General features: G+C 47.7%; 1 protein-coding gene across 1 annotated transcript in view; it reads left to right on the top strand.

The window, feature by feature from the left end:
* Positions 1 to 19281, top strand: part of LOC133123651 (nck-associated protein 5-like) — a 122548-nt gene that overhangs the window by 76590 nt on the left and 26677 nt on the right. Inside the window, exons 9-11 of the mRNA XM_061234129.1 lie at positions 8625 to 8729; positions 12171 to 12356; positions 15271 to 18764. Coding sequence (XP_061090113.1) covers positions 8625 to 8729; positions 12171 to 12356; positions 15271 to 18764 — 3785 coding nt within the window. The remainder of the gene's footprint in view (positions 1 to 8624; positions 8730 to 12170; positions 12357 to 15270; positions 18765 to 19281) is intronic.

Raw genomic sequence — 19281 nt, 5'->3', positions numbered from 1 at the left:
GTCTGACTCTGTGCTGGTTTGACTCCGGGCTGGTTTGACTCCGGGCTGGTCTGACTCTGTGCTGGTCTGACTCCGGGCTGGTTTGACTCTGTGCTGGTTTGACTCCGGGCTGGTTTGACTCCGGGCTGGTTTGACTCCGGGCTGGTCTGACTCTGTGCTGGTCTGACTCCAGGCTGGTTTGACTCTGTGCTGGTTTGACTCCGGGCTGGTTTGACTCCGGGCTGGTCTGACTCTGTGCTGGTTTGACTCCGGGCTGGTCTGACTCTGTGCTGGTTTGACTCCGGGCTGGTTTGACTCCGGGCTGGTCTGACTCTGTGCTGGTTTGACTCCGGGCTGGTTTGACTCCGGGCTGGTTTGACTCTGTGCTGGTTTGACTCTGGGCTGGTTTGACTCTGGGCTGGTTTGACTCCGGGCTGGTTTGACTCTGTGCTGGTTTGACTCCGGGCTGGTTTGACTCTGTGCTGGTTTGACTCTGTGCTGCGGGGAGCGGGGCAGTCTGACGCTCTCGTACGGCGGTGCGGTTTGACCCGAGGCGCGCTCTGAGGTGTCGGACCTCGAGGGGCCGAAGCGTCGGGCCGCTGCCAGCGGTCACTCATCCAGGAGGAAGACGACGGACGGCGGGAAAACTGAGCCGTCAGCCGTCCGGACAGCAGGACGAAAATCCGCACCACCTCCCGGCCGCGAAGCAGAGATAGCTCACCATTCGCCTGTGCCTCATGGTCGTTTCTTCTTTTCGTCTTATTTGACCGCCAGACACGCACACACACACACGCGCACACACACACACACACACACACACATTGCCCAATTAATGAGACACTTGGACCGAAGTATAAAGGATTAGCGTGACATCCGGAGAGCCCTGAATAAACACACTTACGATGCCACGCAGAAGCCATTCACTTCCCTACGCGGAGTATCCTTGTGCTCCTCTGACCTCTTGTTTAACAGCCTGTCTATCTGTAAATACTGAGCTCCGACATTGGCTCTTTTTAAAACTGTGAAACTAAAGAAATTCACTGCAGATTCTACTACAGTTACGTTTGTATGCCCCCCCCCCCCCCCCCCCCACCCCGTACACACAGACACACGCGCGCGCACACACAGACACACTCTGCTTTACCCGCTGTTGATTAACTGAGTGGGATTGGGTCCATTCTCTCTGTGCTTGGAGTCCCGGTTCCTAATCAGACTCTTCTTTCACTCGCCGTGGTGTGAAAAGACTGTGATCCCATTTTCCATTCATATAAAATTTGTGGAAAATCAAGAGGATGCAAAATTGCCTTTAATTGAGTGCGACTGTGTTCAGGGTTTTGTTAGCGTGAAAGCGTTTGCATAACCAAACCCCATCCCTGTCCTTTTAATCGAATGTGGGCAGGAAACCCCCGCCTGTTTATATTGGTGCCTAAAGCCCTTTCTGAGGGCTGTTTGTCATCTGTGGGTCCTTCCTTCCTTCCCCGCCCTGCCCTGCCGAGCCTTTGTTGGTGACATCGGAGGGGGCTGCTGAGAAGGTCTGGTGGTGTGCTCCATGATATGATGTGCCTTTGTGTGACCAGAAGGTCCATCGCCACATTAGCAGCTCCTGTGCCATGTGGGAAACTAAAGAGTACGGCTGGCACGGTCCCCCCGGGCCCTAAAATGGCCACTCTATTCATACACAGATGGTGCATTATTATCCAAACCGCAGACTGTACACTTTGCTTTTGGAAAGGGACCAAGGTAGCTTTCTAAAAAAAAAATGTTTTTCCGCTTGTATTTTATAATCATGTTTACAAGCCTTTTCTCTGGTGTTGCCAAAGTGCCGCTGACTTTTGTGTTGCCGTCGTGCCCGTTTTTTAATAGTGTGGTTCGCCCCAAAGCTTCAATGAGTACTCCTTCCTCACTGATTACAGATTCGATAAAAGGATGTGCTGTATCTCCTAACCATTTTACTTTACTTTTATTGTCTTCCCTTGTGAAGTAAAGACATACATTTACATTATAGTGCAGATATTAAGATTATATTGATTTGTATATATTTTTTGTGTATAAATTGTAGTTGACCTTACTGATTTTACAAGCATTTTAATGCCCAGAGATCACATTAGGTTCCCAAGTATTAAACTGTTACACGCTACTGTGTGGAATTTCCTGTTTTGATTGTGCTTGGCTCTTTTAATTTCATTGTAAAACACTTGTACAAAGGTCCATGCTTTGAATAACTACAGCTTTATTAAAAGGGTTTTTTAAATGATTTTTAAAATTTATATGCTTTCTTTAACACCAGAGGTTTAATACACACTTGTTTGGTGATTTCAGCCATTGTCTATGCGAGTAAATAATGGATTTAAAGTCTTTTTGTGATTTATCCTTTTAGCTGAAACCATAAGTGCTGTAGACTAAAATTACCGACAGAAACCAATTTAGTTTGAATAGCTGGTGGGAGGCAATCAAGCGCTAAGTGCTTCAATGGACAACATTGATCTCATATCGAGTCATGTTGGGTCTGCACAATGGTGTCCTTTTCTCTTCTGTTTCTTGCCCTTGCACTTTACTTCTCTGCACTTGCTGGGGCAGCTGTGTCTTCCTTATGTAATTACCCTCATGGCTGGCTCGAAGCAAAGAAAATCTGATCTGATATCTGCGAGTGTCCCAGGACAGATTGTCAATGATTTCTGTTTTTCATCGCTCCCAGTTGCTAACATCCAATGAGGGCAGCTCTCAGCCCGGAGGCGGGCTTACCTGTCTATCAAAACTGGGGGGCGCATCCCCGTGCGGCTGACTGGAGAGAAAGGGGGTGCGGGGTTTTTCACCGCTGTACACATTCAAAACCTTTCTTCCTCTGCCCAGATTCTGCTTGCGCCCAAAGATGGCCTGCCCCAGATTTAAACACTCTCAAAATGGTTCCATAAGGTTCCACTGTGTCTCCATAGAGCAGGGCTGCCCAACCTGGTTTCTGGAGATCTACCATCCCGCGGGTGTTCAATTAAACCCTAATTTGGCACACCGGTTTTGACTGATTAGCAGCTGAAGGAGATCTCTAGCTCTTGATTCGGGTGTGCTTTGCTAGGGTTCAAGTGAAAACCAATAGATCTCCGGTAGCAGGGTTGGCCAACCCTGTCACGGAGAACCCAATCGAGTTCAAGGGTTCCTTGAACAAAATGGATCATCCTTGAAGGTTTCACAGCTTTTGCACCTACCACACTGGCTTCCGTGAAAAGCTGAAAAGGGTTCCCCCCCCAAAGAGGAGCCTTTCTCCTTCTGTAGCAGTCTACTGTATTTCTGCCGTTTTGAGAGAAATGATTATTCAGTTCATGAAGGTTGTATTAGGGAGGACATACAAATATAAGTAGTCTTCATTCATTTTATAAATCAAGAATAAAACTGAGAGGTCTTGCTTTAGAAGATGGACGGCGGTCTTCTTTAGGTGAATAATGTCTTGGAGCATATTAGTTCCATATTTCTATAGCATAATCCATTATTCCACAGTAGAAATGATTTATAAAACCCTTCCTTTGGCATTCTCGGATATATGAAATTTCCGCAAAAACCACAATCTCTGGCCTTGAGATAAATAGCCGAAATGATGGTTCTACCTGCGTCAGGAATCTCTTAACTTACTCTGAATAGGAGTGACGTGTTACTGCAGTTGAAATAACATTGCCTTCTGAAATGATTTGTATAATCTTTCAGAATTGATTCAGAACGGTAGGACCAGACGAGGTAGTTAGGTCCTTAAGTGTTTGTTTCTCACTGCTGGATCACACTCATGAATCACAGAGATTTAATATTTACAAATTCCTCATAATCCCAGTATATGCTGTGTATGTACTGGGTATATATACATTAAAAAAAACAGCATTTTTTAAAACTGATTTTTCTAATCTGGTTGCATGCATTTTTTATAGTTTTTTTTTGTAGGGTTTTGCTTTTAGAAAAGGGAAAATCTACCCATGATAAATAGTTTATCTCCCTTATTTCTCCATATAAATAATAAATAAAAAATCACGCAATGTGGGGAAAATGTAATAAGAAATTAAGTTTGAAGAGAAATCCGGCACACATGTATTCTATGAGGGAGATAGTAAATTAAACTTGTTTTCATCTTATTTATTATCCAGAAATATGTGTGTACGACATTTTATTTTTAGTGTAATGTTTGGCTTATGTTTGCACGTGTATTACTCCGCTCAACACCTGTCATGATCACAGGTGCCTGATTTACATTTTCTTTTCTGCTGTCTCACTGACTGGCAAAGCCATGGAAGTGTTTGATTTAGGGATAATATCCCTAAAGAACAGTCCTGTTGGTCTTCAACTTAATGAAATACACAATCTTAAAAATATTCAAGAAAACCTTGTGGCAGGGATCTTCCTGTTTCCCTATAAAAAAAGTTCTAGGGATCATTATAATAATCATGATTATGTATCATTACATTGAAAATGACCATAACTCTTATAGAGAGGACTTATGGTAATGGTCTTAATATTATTGTTTTATATAAAACGGCGTTGATGTTGTAAGGTTAACACAGTGTTACTGTAGCCTGAACAGCCCTGTCCATTTGCCGTGGCAATGCACCGAGGCCCCTCTGGACCGTGGCACGCTGTGGTGGGGCTGAAATAGTCCTGGCGGTGGTGGGAGTGGAGGCAATCGTCCCATTGATCCAGGTTCTCCGGTTCTCCCCGAGCTCCGGTTCTGTCCGATCAGCGTTTCCGCTCATGTCCATCCTTTATGGAGGGCCGCCCCTTTCTACCTCCCTGTCTCACCCTTCTGTTGCCCCCTCACCCTTTCCACCCCATCACACCCTTCTGTTACCCCCTCACCCTTTCCACCCCATCATACCCTTCTGTTGCCCCCTCACCCTTTCCACCCCATCACACCCTTCTGTTACCCCCTCACCCTTTCCACCCCATCATACCCTTCTGTTGCCCCCTCACCCTTTCCACCCCATCACACCCTTCTGTTACCCCCTCACCCTTTACACCCCCCATCACACCCTTCTGTTGCCCCCTCACCCTTTACAGCCCCCTGTCTCACCCTTCTGTTGCCCCCTCACCCTTTCCACCCCATCACACCCTTCTGTTACCCCCTCACCCTTTACAGCCCCCATCACACCCTTCTGTTGCCCCCTCACCCTTTCCACCCCATCACACCCTTCTGTTACCCCCTCACCCTTTACACCCCCCATCACACCCTTCTGTTGCCCCCTCACCCTTTACAGCCCATCACACCCTTCTGTTACCCCCTCACCCTTTACACCCCCCTGTCTCACCCTTCTGTTGCCCCCTCACCCTTTCCACCCCATCATACCCTTCTGTTACCCCCTCACCCTTTCCACCCCATCACACCCTTCTGTTACCCCCTCACCCTTTATACCCCCCTGTCATACCCTTCTGTTACCCCCTCACCCTTTCCACCCCATCATACCCTTCTGTTACCCCCTCACCCTTTGCACCCCCCTGTCTCACCCTTCTGTTGCCTCCTCACCCTTTACACCCCCCATCACACCCTTCTGTTGCCCCCTCAGCCGTTTCTCCTGCCCTCCTGCGGTCTGTGGAGAGGATTTGGATGGCTGGGCTCATTTGAGATAAGCCCTGCAGACCACCACCCACGCACATGCGGCCATGTCCCTGGCTCTGACCCCTGACCTTCAGAAGACGCCTCGTTGTCATTATGTTTAACTCTGGCCACTGTGTTGAACAGTGCTCTCTTTTTAAGAAGAATATGATCACGTAATTCATAATGACCATCATTTAATGTTAAAGGAGAATAGCTGTTACTGTTGTTATCGTTAATGGCCGTTGTAGCAGTAACAGTGGAAGTGTTGGTAGTTAGCGGTAGCAGTTTTTTTCCCCCCACACAGTTTGGCCTCACATAAGACAGCTGTGCGTCAAAAACGTGCGATGTAAAATGGCACCCGCGTTAAATGGCCTCGCGTTAAGGACTCAAATGAACGCGCCATCTCGTGCGGCTTAACGGGGGAAGAGTGTTCGGCGTACGGACGCAGGAAGGCACCTTGAGCAGTGCTTCAGCACTTCAGCTTATCTCTGTTTCCCCCCCGCTCAAAGGCTGTGGGAAAAGCCAGCAGCGAAGAAGTGTTTTCCGTGCGAAAGAAAATAACATAATAACTCTTCCATTATCTATATACGTGCCCAAAGCTGTTCAAATCTCTTAGCTTGCCTTTTTTTTTCTTTAACTGGAGTAATCCAGTGCCCGTGAGCCTCATAAGTGCACTTGCAATAACTGGACGAGGTTCTGCTACAGTACACTAAAAATACCCTGAACAAAGTGCATTGTTAAATTTGCCCAGCTCCGCGAAAAGACATCCTAACTAGCCCTAATGAGTCGGGTTATTGGAGATAAGCACTTGAAGTACAGTGGTTGAGGTGAGCGCAGGTCTCATTAGTACGCGTTTTGTGTATTGCCAGGTGTGCTGCTGCCAGCTTATTAACATAGACGTGGGGTTTTTTTTGTGTGGACTGAACTGCGTACTGTATGTATTTTATACACAGTTATTGTTAAGGTGACTTTCATTTCAATATTGCAAAGTAGACGTGGCCATATCAGACAGCTTGTGTCGTGAAAATGAATGAAGGGACTCACCGTTGGCTTTACGGTTCTTTCAAAGTGCATTAGATATGAAAAGGTGGGGGGTGGGGGGAAAGGGGGACGGAGGGGGACGGGGGGGGGGTGAGTGGACAACAACGATTCTCCAAAATAATGCTGAAATTCCCCTTGGTGGCCAATGGTGTGTTGTAATCCAAGAGTTTTATCATTTCTACAGTTAAGAAGATCTGAGACTAAGCAAATGAAAAAAAAAATTGGTTTTACAATCCACTGATTGCATTTGGTTAGAAACCCTTCCCAAGTAGACCCTAAACAAAGGATGGACTACATTGTTAAATAATGGGCGAATACTTTCTCTTTTTTTTTTAGGAATCCCCAGGCCCCCAATGCAATTACTGTCTGTTCGCATTAATTATTCCTGACTGATGACATTAATGCCTTCCAGTTCAACTCCTAGCTGGAAAAGCCCTGCATGGGGCCAATGTAATTTTTATTTATTTATTTATTTTGATGGTGTTTTTGTGAGGCTTGTGCCACAATACGGGCGACCTGTAGCGTAGTGGTAGCCACAATAAGATCCGCACAGCCTTTGAGCAAGGCCCTTAACCCTGCATTGCTCCAGGGGACGATTGTCTCCTGCTTAGTCTAAATCAACTGTAAGTCACTCTGGATAAGAGCATCTGCCAAATGACATGCAATGTAATACAGACAACTTAAAAAATAATATGATTTTTATTTGCAGTGCAGTATAGCACACTGTGTTGTACTGTATACGTTCATGTCTAAGCGTTTTACTGGCACGTCCTTTTGGTAAATGGTTGGCATTTATATCACGCCTTTATCCAAAGCACTGTACAATTGATGCTTCTCGTTCACCCATTCATACACACACTCACACACAGACACAGACACAGACGGCGATTGGCTGCCATGCAAGGCGCCGACCAGCTCGTCAGGAGCATTTCAGGGTTAGGTGTCTTGCTCAGGGACACTTCGACACAGCCCGGGCGGGGGATCGAACCGGCAACCCTCCGACTGCCAGACGACTGCTCTTACTGCCTGAGCCATGTTGCCCCTTTTCACTCAGTGTGAAGTATGTTCCAGTGCTTATCGGCGAGATAATTAATACAGATGTGTTTTGTGACATTTAGACGACTAATTTTCAAGATGAATACCACATTACTCATATTTGATGTCTTGTGGGAGGTATTGATTCAGGTTGTTTTCCATTATTGACCGTTTGTTTTGCTGCTTTGCGTGTCCGACAGCATTGAGCAGACGTAGACCTTTAGCATCATGCAGGGAGTCTAATGAAGGGTTTAGTCTGAAATGATCAGGATGGATCATCAGAGGATGTGGTGTGGTCATCAGGGTTTGCTATGAGAGAATCAACTGTGGTCATCAGGGTTTGCTATGAGAGTATGTAGTGTGGTCATAAGGGTTTACTATGAGAGTATGTAGTGTGGTCATCAGGGTTTACTATGAGAGAATGCTCTGTGGTCATCAGGGTTTACTATGAGAGAATGCTCTGTGGTCATCAGGGTTTACTATGAGAGCATGCACTGTGGTCATCAGGGTTTACTATGAGAGTATGTAGTGTGGTCATCAGGGTTTACTATGAGAGAATGCTCTGTGGTCATCAGGGTTTACTATGAGAGAATGCACTGTGGTCATCAGGGTTTACTATGAGAGAATGCTCTGTGGTCATCAGGGTTTACTATGAGAGTATGTAGTGTGGTCATCAGGGTTTGCTATGAGAGAATGCACTGTGGTCATCAGGGTTTTCTATGAGAGTATGTAGTGTGGTCATCAGGGTTTACTATGAGAGAATGCACTGTGGTCATCAGGGTTTACTATGAGAGTATGTAGTGTGGTCATCAGGGTTTACTATGAGAGTATGTAGTGTGGTAATTAGCGTGGACATAAGTGCTCACCCAGCAGTCACCAAGGGTAGAACATCCGTTTATGACATGTGACAGCCACATCAGCATTAGCATTCATAGGGGGCTGTTCGGGCTGTCTCTGACTCTTCGTAAGGGTCTCTTTTTGACGGCCGGTGTATGTTCTCTTACAGAAACTCCACTCCCGGATCCTCGGTCTCTCTGCGGGGGACCTGCTCCTGGATCCGGAGAAGAGCAAACACTTCCTGCTCTCCCGTAGCGCTGACTCCCCCCTACAGGTGAGACGTAAGACCGAGAGCACCTGTTACCTGTCGCACCTGCGCAACGGTTGAGCCTGTTAACCATAGGCTAGCTGATTCTTTTCAGGACACTGCTGAGAAGAACAGCACTTACATCATTGATTTCCACAGTGAACCCACATCAAGGGTCATTTACATATGAGTGTATTCTCTAAGCACTTCTGTTTGAATTGTAAGTTACTCTGAATAAAAGCATCTGCTAAATGCCAGCAGATTAACATTAAATGAAGTACCTTTTTTAAATGATACAAAGCCAGTAGCTCACCAAGGATTTAAGTGTGCAATGAAAAGGATACCGACTTAGATTCATGGCACATTTAAAATAATTACGGCGGTAGGACTGCCTCCTTTCTCTAGCTTTGACTTCAGTTTGTCCTTTAGGAAAAAAAACGGTGCGATGTAGCATATTGCTCATCTGATCATGCATAATGCATCGCTGGAACTTTTTACAGTTTGAATCGGTTCCCCAGGACCAAAGTGCTGGAGGAGGCGAGCATATGGCTTGGCAGGTTGAGTTATGGGGGGCTGCACGGTCGACTGGTTTTAATCCAGCCTCGGCTCTTAATTGTTTTATTAAAGTCATTATTTGGATAGGAATTCGCCTCACCTGCTGGTCTAGGTATAAATCATATTAATTAAAAAGGCACTTTAAGCAGTGCTGGACACTGACCTTTCAGTATTAGAGCTGTCTGTCCTGTGAACCTCTATTCAAGGGTCACGCTGCACATTCGATGTTTCGGGTAAGAACGCAGTGCCGTATTTACCCTGTTCTTCCAACAGCTGCTTTTCCTGTAATTGACTGTTTCTTCTGAGTTTTCAGACAGCCATTCGATGTAAATACATTTAATTTTGGGTATTCAATCTTCAGTTTTTCTTATTAGCCCTGTGACAAATAGCTGCAAAAATACGACAGACTGAAACACAATGATGAATAATGAAAATGCCTCCTTTGCAATGCTCAGTCTAGCAATTAATTTGGAAACGGGGAAACTTCACCATCTATCCCACCTCTTTCATGGACATTGCAGTTTCCAGCAGGTTATGAAGACTCTGCTGCATATGCTTTTCAGGGGCTGTACTTCCAGGAACAGCATTGATTTATCATATTTTATTCATTAAAACCTTCCTTTAAAGAGGAATTTGACTTAATACTACTGCTACTGATACTACTACTACTACTGATACTACTGATACTACTACTACTACTACTACTACTACTACTATTACTACTGCTACTGCTACTGCTGCTGCTACTGCTACTACTACTACCCTGACCATGATAATAATAATAATAATAATAATAATAATAATAATTAATTAATTACATTTGATGAAAAATGTTAATATTTACAGTAGTCTTGCAGTGGCCAGCACGGGGCATCAATAAACTGCAAGGGCGAAGAAGCTCAGCCATCCAGCACTGACACGAAGACGGATGGCTGGCCATTCGGAGTGATTCTCACAGAAAGGGTTTCAGTGCATAGGGGACCACAATTAGACTATAGATATAAAGGGCTTTCTCCCTCTGCGGACTCCCCGCTCAGCCTCTAAATTCATTTAGCTTGTCTGGCCGAGAGTGTCCCATCTATCATCGATGTCCTTTGAAACGTGGCAGGGCCGCTTCAGCTCAAACTTCAGTGTAAATTCATTCACTGCGACTGTCGGCTGTCGGAATAGAGACTTACATCGCAGAAATGGTGCTGGACGGCCGTGTTTCAGCCCGCTTTCGATCGATGCGGCCATTGCGTTTGCGGCTGGAACGAGGCCAGAGGATTTGAGCGGCCGCTGACTTCCTTGACGCTGCAGGTCGCGCCTGGAGTCGCGGTCCACGTGAAATGGAGTCACGACGGTGCTGCTTTTTTTGTTCTTCAAGGATCAGATTTCCCCAGCGGTGCCCTGAAAGTACAGTTTTGGGTACAGATGAGTCTGCTTCCCGAGGTACAAATGAATGAGGTATTGCTGGCTAGTACACTGGGTACAGTCGTATGTACCTACATGGTACCACCCCAACAATAAGATTTTGTACCTTTTTTGGCACTTTTCTGAGAGTGCAGTATGCCTCGTCAGTGACAGATCTGTGTGCTTAGCTCATCAGACATTATGTTACTGTCCCACAGAAAGCACTTTCACGTCAGAATGGTATTGACTGGACTGGTGAAATGTAATCAGGGGTGCGACATGGCTCAGGCAGTAAGAGCGGTCATCTGACAGTCGGAGGGTTGCCGGTTCAATGCCCCGCCCGGGCTGTGTCGAAGACAAGACACCTAACCCCCAAAATGCTCCTGACGAGCTGGTCGGCGCCTTACATTGCAGCCAATCGACGTTGGTGTGTGAGTGTGTGTATGAATGGGTGAATGAGAGGCATCAATTGTACAGCGCTTTGGATAAAGGCGCTATATAAATGCCAACCGTTTAATCAGTCGCACGGCAGTGAATGGCCATGCGCAGCGCTTGCCACTTGCGGACACTTCACCTGGATGATTTTGCGACAGGGCTGCTCTCTGCGCCCGGTGAGGTTAAGGATAATCCGGTCTGCGGTGTAAGATTAGGGCCCAAGGCTCTCTCCCTTCCTCTGTGCTGTCACCCAGCAGATAGGATCACGCCTCCCCTGCTTCCAGCCTGAGTTATAGCGCGTGCACGTGTGTGAGTTATCTTCTACCACCTCACCCCTGTTCCGCAGCTGTTCTCTGGCAGTGTGGTATAGTACAGTCATGCGTTCACTGAAGCAAGATCACCGTGCACTGTAGTCTGTTTTTCCAAAGCCTTGTTTCTGCCCAAAGCAGCGTTTAACATTATTAAAGTATAACATCAGCATTATTGCTGGTAATATTCACAGGAGGACTGTTTCTGGCCAGTTTCAGGGCCAAGAAGCATATGAGCATTCCTTCCGGAAAACAAAAACCCATAATACCCCTACTACTGAGGAATTTATACTGTACAGTGATTAATTCTGTGCTTATTGTACAGTCACAAAGAATGCAGTAATACTGAGCCAACTATCATTGGAGCGGTTCTGCCGTCAATCAAAGACGTACGCAAATTGACTTGAACGTTACATGCAACGCAAGTCATTCGGCATCTCAGCTTCTTTTGCCCTGCCAACTGTAGGGATATCCTAATGCTGTGCGTCTTTTAGATTAATAAACGAATAGATTCTTCAGCATTAAGCAATCCTGCCCCAACATCCGTCCATCCATCACTATCTGTCCATCCTTCTCTCTGCCCATCCTTCTCGCTGTCTGTCTATTTTAATATTATAATTGTATAAAAAAATAAAAAAAATAAAAATCTTCTCCATCTGCACACAGTGTGACATGGCTATTAATAAACTTCCCTTGAGAATGCACGGCCTCCTGCCCCCCACCGTCTCTGCTGTCTAACGTCCCCGCCGGTGCCTGTCCCCCCCCCCACCCCCCGCAGGACGGCCAGCTGAACGGGAAGGCCGGTGGCCCTGCGGGGAGGTTCTCCAGCCTGAGTGTGACGGTGCCGGGGGGGTACCTGCGGGCGAGCAGCCGCAGCAGCAGTGAGCTGTCCCTCTCCAGCGCCTGCAGCGACTTCTCCAGCGGCTCCTACACCTGGAACGAGGGCCGCGCCAGCAGCAAGCCGGTACTGCAGGCCGCTCCTGTCCTCTCTCCTTCACCTGCGGATGAATGAATGAATGAATATGGTCTCTCCTTCACCTGCTCTGAGAGGGGATGAATGAATGAATGAATATAGTCTCTCCTTCACCTGCGGATGAATGAATGAATGAATATGGTCTCTCCTTCACCTGCTCTGAGAGGGGATGAATGAATGAATGAATATAGTCTCTCCTTCACCTGCGGATGAATGAATGAATGAATATGGTCTCTCCTTCACCTGCTCTGAGAGGGGATGAATGAATGAATGAATATAGTCTCTCCTTCACCTGCGGATGAATGAATGAATGAATATAGTCTCTCCTTCACCTGCGGATGAATGAATGAATGAATATGGTCTCTCCTTCACCTGCTCTGAGAGGGGATGAATGAATGAATGAATATAGTCTCTCCTTCACCTGCGGATGAATGAATGAATGAATATAGTCTCTCCTTCACCTGCGGATGAATGAATGAATATAGTCTCTCCTTCACCTGCTCTGAGAGGGGATGAATGAATGAATAAATATAGTCTCTCCTTCACCTGCTCTGAGAGCAGATGAATGAATGAATATAGTCTCTCCTTCACCTGCTCTGAGAGTGAATGAATGAATATAGTATCTCCTTCACCTGCTCTGAGAGCGGATGAATGAATGAATATAGTATCTCCTTCACCTGCTCTCTGAGTGAATAAATGAATGAATGAATGAATGTATTTGCTTGTAGCCTAGTGTCCAAGGTACATGACTGGGGTCTCAAAGGTTGGTGGTTTAAGCCCTGGGCCTGCACCAAAGCCGCTTTCAATTGTTCTTTCTCCTTTCAGTTGTTTCTTTTCAGAATCCACAAGGCTTGTACACTCACATTCTCCCATGTGATTCTCCCAGGGGAAATAAAAAAACATGAGAAAGAGGTCCTTTCAGTGGGGCAGCCTGTAGCCTCGTGGTAGGTCGATGATTGGAGTTCGGGAGGTTTTTGGTTCAAGCCCTGGTGTAGCCGCGACTAGATCCGCCCAGCTGTTAATCCCTTTAGCAAGGCCCTTAACCTCATGTTGCTCTGAGGGGGACTGTCCCCTGCTTTGTGTAATCAACAAATCACTTTGGATAAAAGCATCAGCTAAAAAACAAATTACTGTTATTAAACACTCAAACCATCCACACAGACACGTCATGGTTCTACAGGCTGCATTGAAATTTGCAAATTGGAAATATTTCTTTCTGATAGCATACATAAAATATAGCAAAAAGGTGTAATGTAACTGGCAGTTGCCCAAATTATCACCATGATAAAATTATAAAAAATTATAAAAATACAACATGCATTAAGACTGCATCCACAAAGCAGACAGCAATCCATTAGAAATTGTTGAGGATAAAAACAGAAGAAAGCCACTGGCTTATTTCCTTTGTGGTTCTTTCTCCTTGAATGAGTTTCTTTTCAGAATTCACAAGACTATTACATTCACAGAATGTCCCAAGTGGTTCTACAAGGGGGAGAAAAGCATTAGAAAGTGTTCCTTTCATGCATTTGCCTTATGCCTAGGATTTTGTGAACACTTAGTATGTACTAATCACTTACCATAAAAAAAAATTTTTTTAAATAAATGTTACTGGTCCGTTCTTTCTGAATGTAATGTATATTTGCAAGAATTATGATGAATTGTCTATGTGTATTAATGTTTCTTCAGTCCTGTTGTACTGGCATAAGAGCATAGGTTATGGACAAAATTGAATGAAATTGGTACACTGTGTCTATATCTCAAGCAATCCCATCCCAATGATCCATGACAAAAAAAAATCCCCAGGTATGGTATACCATGATTTATAGAAAGGAAATCATGGTAGGGGTTGCAGAAGATTTTGATATTTCTCTTAAAAGTTTCTATGTCATGGTATTACGGTCTCAATTAATTTGACGTGCAAAGTTACATTACATTAATAGCATTTGGCAGACGCTCTTGTCCAGAGCGACGTACAGTTGATTAAACTGTAGACAATCCTCCCCTGGAGCAATTTGGGTTAAGGGCCTCGCTCAAGGGCCCAACGGCTGTGCGGATCTTATTGCAGCTACATCGGGGGTCGAACCACCGACCTTGCGGTGGTCATGTACCTTAACCACTACGCTACAGGCCCTATCAGCTTTTCTCTGCAATATGTTTGCAATATGATTGCTGGCCATGTTCAGCTCAGGAAAGCTAATATACTGTAGGGAAATCTCATCCTTGGAGACCAGGCTTCATGTAGAATGTAGTAATCTTAGGATCTCTGTGTATGGGTGTGATTATGTGAGAGTGCTGCATTGTCTTCAGGGGATGCTGGTAGAATAACTAAGCACTGCACAACAACCTTGCAATGTTCTTCATAAAACATTTCTGTGATTTTTTTTTTTTTTTTACCGTTATATTAATTTTCTGAATTTTGTTTCTTATCCTGTTCAAAACCAGTATCTTCAGTATAATGTTATTGCTGTGATGTGTGCGGAGTGCATATACACGTAATCTCCAAATAAGATCACTGCTACATGAGAACACCATTAAAATGTTCTGATAATAGAAGTCCCTACTTGCAGTATGCAGTAATTGGAAAACACAATATTTAATAGAGACATTTCAATATTGGGCTCAATTAATGGCTCTTTTTTAAAGTGTCTCTCGTATTCCATTTCAGAGCGACCAAGAAGTGTAATTTCAGATAGAGAGTGGCCTGCCTGTCAATGTAATTACCTCAAAAACCGCTTGCCGTGCAGCAGACAGATCAAATGTGGTGCACAATTGGTTTGCAATCCCAGGTCACTTGAGCACTGTAGAGTATATTAACTAATAAGCAAATAATCAAGATTTCTATTGATACTTTTTGAATTTCCTGATAACATTTTTGCCCCTGTGTGTGCCTGCCTCCCCATTACAGTCCTCTTTGAACTGGGAGAAAAGATCAAGCCTGGGGTCATCCGCTCCCAGCAGCATCTGTGCCCCTACCGAGGAACAGCTACCCGCCCGGAAGAAGGAGTGCCATATTCTACAGGGCCTGAGGAGGCTCCAGAGACGCAAGCCCAAAGAGTCTTCCCGATCCGGAGCCTCGAAGTCTGGCTACAAGGACTGCATGAACTCCAACGAAGGGATCTACTCGCTGGGGACCAAATGTGTGAGCCAAGGTGCTCCTAAAACTTCCCCAACGAACAGGTCCGGCAGCCTGTGGTCCGTCGACAAGGGGTTTCCTTACGACTCTGACGATGCTGATGACGAATACCCCCGCCCCTGCAGCACGGACCGCTGGGACCCCAGCCACGGGAAGTTCGGCGGCCTCTGTGGCCGAGAGGAGACGTCGAACGCCGGAGTGCCGGTTGCTGCTACGAAGCGCCCCGCCATCGCCGGCTACGACTCCAAGGAGCGGCCCGAGAAGCTCACGAGCTTCCTCAGCGGGTTCCTGTTCGGCGGGAGAACCCGTACCGCCGTCAACCGCTCCCTGCCGCCGTGTGAGGCGAGCCGCACAGAGCCCGCCCTCTCCCACCCCCGCCACTTGGACTCAGAGCCCGAGGCGTCGGAGGGCAGCGGTGGCCCGTTAGCCGCCCAGCCGGAAAGTGACCCCAGGCGACTCTCCCGGCGGGTGGCCGAGCAACTAGCTCCCCGGGTCTTGAGGAAGGACCACTACCGAGCGCAGTCTGCGGACGGCCGGCCGAGGCCCCTCAGCCTCGTCGATCAGCTCAAGGTGTCCAAGGGCGCGCAGTCCGAGGAGTGCATCGCCGTGGTCTTCAACTCAGGGGACGGGCGGCCTGTGCAGTACGGCTCGCCGCGCGCTGTGGTTCTGGGTCCAAACGGGATCCTGAGGCGTCGGCCCCAAAGCGAGTTCATCGGCGAGTACACCCAGCTGGCGCATCAGGGTCGGCCGACCTGCCGGCAGGGGAGCGATGTGAGGAACTACTCTGTCTTAGAGTCACCGGAGAAGCCTGTTGAGCTTCACTCCCCTGGAATGGGGAGGACTCACAACGGCGAGGGCCCGCAGCGGCAAAAACCTACAAGGTCCCCCCACAGCCGTGCCCACAAAGGGCACTCCGTCCCTCCCATGGTGAATGGTGCTTCCAGCCCCAAGGCTAACTCGACTAAGATCCCTGGCCGCAGCAAGGAATCCCCGCTCAAGGTGTCCGCTGAAATTGGCAGCGGCGGCGGTTCCTTAGCCCCCCCGAGCCAGGAACGGTCCCCCTCCTCCCCTCCTGTCAAACTGTCCAAGTTTGGCAGAGCCCCTGGGAGTGGTTACTCTGCTCAGAGCCCCAGGGCAGCTCACCCAAACTCCAAGCTGCCATGCAGGACTGACTGGGGGAAGGGTCCCACCTCCAGTATCCCTGGTTCCCCACTCCTCATGAGGAGGCACTTGGAGCCCATGGACTGTGGTGAGCTGCCCACCCATGACGTTGGGCAACAACTTGAACTCAGGTCTCCCTCTCCACCTCCCCCACCTGGTCGCTCTACCTCTCTACTGATCAGACCCAACTATGAGGGCACACCTCAAGCACTTAAACCCGGGGTCCACCAAAACACACCCAGCACTGTGAGGGTAGCCCCTCATGGCTCCCTAACACACCCTAATGCTACATCGTCTATGCTCAACACACAACATCCAGGTGCTCACAAGAGCCAAGACCACACCGCCCTCTGGGATGCAAGTTATAACACAGAGGCTGTACCTCAGAGGTTAGTGGATGGGCCTAGCCACCACCTTCAAAAATCGCCCGCCTCTTGTCGGACTGCCCTGAGGGGATCACCAAAAAAGGTTACCGCGAAACTCTACCCCTCCTCAGTCTCAGATCTTCACGATACCATGTCCACAGGTTCAAAAAACAGTATGCAGAAAGGGCTTTCACTGCAGAACGCAAATTGTGGCAAGAAAGGGCATCTTCCTGGGAATGGATACCTTCAATTGTACAAGAGCTCAGGCAGCTTGCCCCTTTCTCTGCAGGGTCACTCTCTGGATGTCACGGGATCTGCCCTACAACCTTCCCAAGCGATCTCAGACTGTACAGTCCTGGGGCTCAGCCCCCACAACTCGGCAGAAAGGGTCACAAAAACACGCATACCCATTGGCTTGAAGGCCTTGGTGAAGTCCCCTGTGTTGTTGAGAGAACGCTCCTCCGTGTCAGAGCAGCGGGATAAAGACCACGTCAACATTGCCTCCAACGTGTCGGCTACATCGAGCACCTTCAACCTGCGGGAAGCACCGCAGAGAGCGCACGGTTCGGACGCCGCGTCGGGAAAGTCCAGAGGAGGGATGAGGCCTGAGGTCCGCTGCAGCTCAATGGACGTAGAGCTGCTCCCCGCGGTGGTGGCCGAGGACGGCTCGCTTTGCGACGAGTTTGATGCGGAAGGCAGGCTGTTCAAGCGATCCATCTCTGTCACGACGAAGCCCCACTTGAAGCCCGCGCTGGGAATGAACGGAGCCAAAGCGCGTAGCCAGAGCTTCAGCACCCACTATATGCAGAAGCCCAGCGGCGGCGCGGCGGAGGGTTCGAGGGTTCGAACGCATATCATAACCAACACGGGCGACCGCGGAAGCTCCCTGACCAGGCAGAGCTCGCTCGGCGATGGCTTCCAACGCAGGTCCGCGGGGGGGTCGCGGGAAAGCCTTCCCCAAACCGCCGTCAACATCCGCCAAGGGTTTAATGGCGTCATGAGCGGCTCCAACAGCAACCATGGCCTTCCCAGCAAAAGCGCCCCCAGGGCCGGCGCTCAGAAGGAGGTCCGAAGTCTACCTCTCATTGACAGGCTTGGCCCCAAAACCTCGAGACAGCCCGCAAAGGTGGCATCGCACCCTCACTTCGACTCCGAGTCCTTTGCCTTCTACAGCCCTGAACCGCAAGTAGAGGGTGTCGGGAAAAGACTGGTCGCGACGAATAAATTCGACCCGACAAGGAGCATCTCGAAACAGGCCGGCGGCGGTGGCGAGGAGCCTGAGAAACTCCTGAGCCCCTCAGCCTGCACCATTGAGGAGAAGGTGATGATGGGAATCCAGGAGAATGTACAAAGAGGCCAAGAGCAGAACAAGTCCCAGGCTTCTGAAGCTAAGCATAAGACCGGCTCGTCCATCGCCAACTGGTTTGGCTTCCGCAAAAGCAAGCTCCCGGCTCTCGGGGGCAAGAAAAATGACACGCCGAAAGGAAAAGAGGAGAAGAAAGAGAACAAGATTGGCTCCGTACTGGGAGGCAGGCAAACAAAGCCTGACAAAACAAAGGATAAGAAGAAAACTGAAATGCAATGCACGGACAGTCAGAATCAAACAATAACGGACGCCAGAGATAAACTCGGCTCAATAATGGATCAGTGTCACTTCCAGACGGGACAACACACAAATCACATCCAACATTCTATGAGCTACGCGGGGAAGGATCAGTTCATGAAGGAGATTGTAATCAGGTAAATGTTTACAGTGGCTCCACTGTGAGACATGTTCCCAGAAAACCTCTAAGCTATCGATAAACATAATTTGATATTTGAGGATTGTTGGCATTAGCACTGTTGACTTCTTTTCATTCGTAATTTGTTATGTACACTACATTTCTGGCATTTGTTGTATAAGAACGTATGGGCCTATATCCCACCCATTCCCTTTGCTACTTACACAGATTTTTGTATACCTGTAATTAGAGTAATCTGACCAAAAGGTAATCATGTGTTCAGTGACAGTAAAGAACATACATTTCAGATGCCAAAGCTGATTTACATTGCTGACCAGTGATGGCAGCATTGTAGTCATCTGGATTTCTCCTGCCAGTGCATGTGGCTGTATTGTTGTATGTGGCTCTACTGAGTCAGTGTTGACTAGGATGTGAAAATGTGAAAGCCGTAGAAATGGATCAAACAGCAGCTGCCTGTTCGAGGTATTGTACAGATTAAGTGAGTACTCTCTGCTGGAAGCCAGCGAGTCAGTCAG

This window comes from Conger conger, chromosome 3 (genome assembly GCF_963514075.1).
Source record: "Conger conger chromosome 3, fConCon1.1, whole genome shotgun sequence".
In the NCBI taxonomy this organism is placed as follows: domain Eukaryota; kingdom Metazoa; phylum Chordata; class Actinopteri; order Anguilliformes; family Congridae; genus Conger; species Conger conger.
Note: the sequence above shows the minus strand (reverse complement) of the source record. Positions and strands in the feature narration are given on the sequence as shown.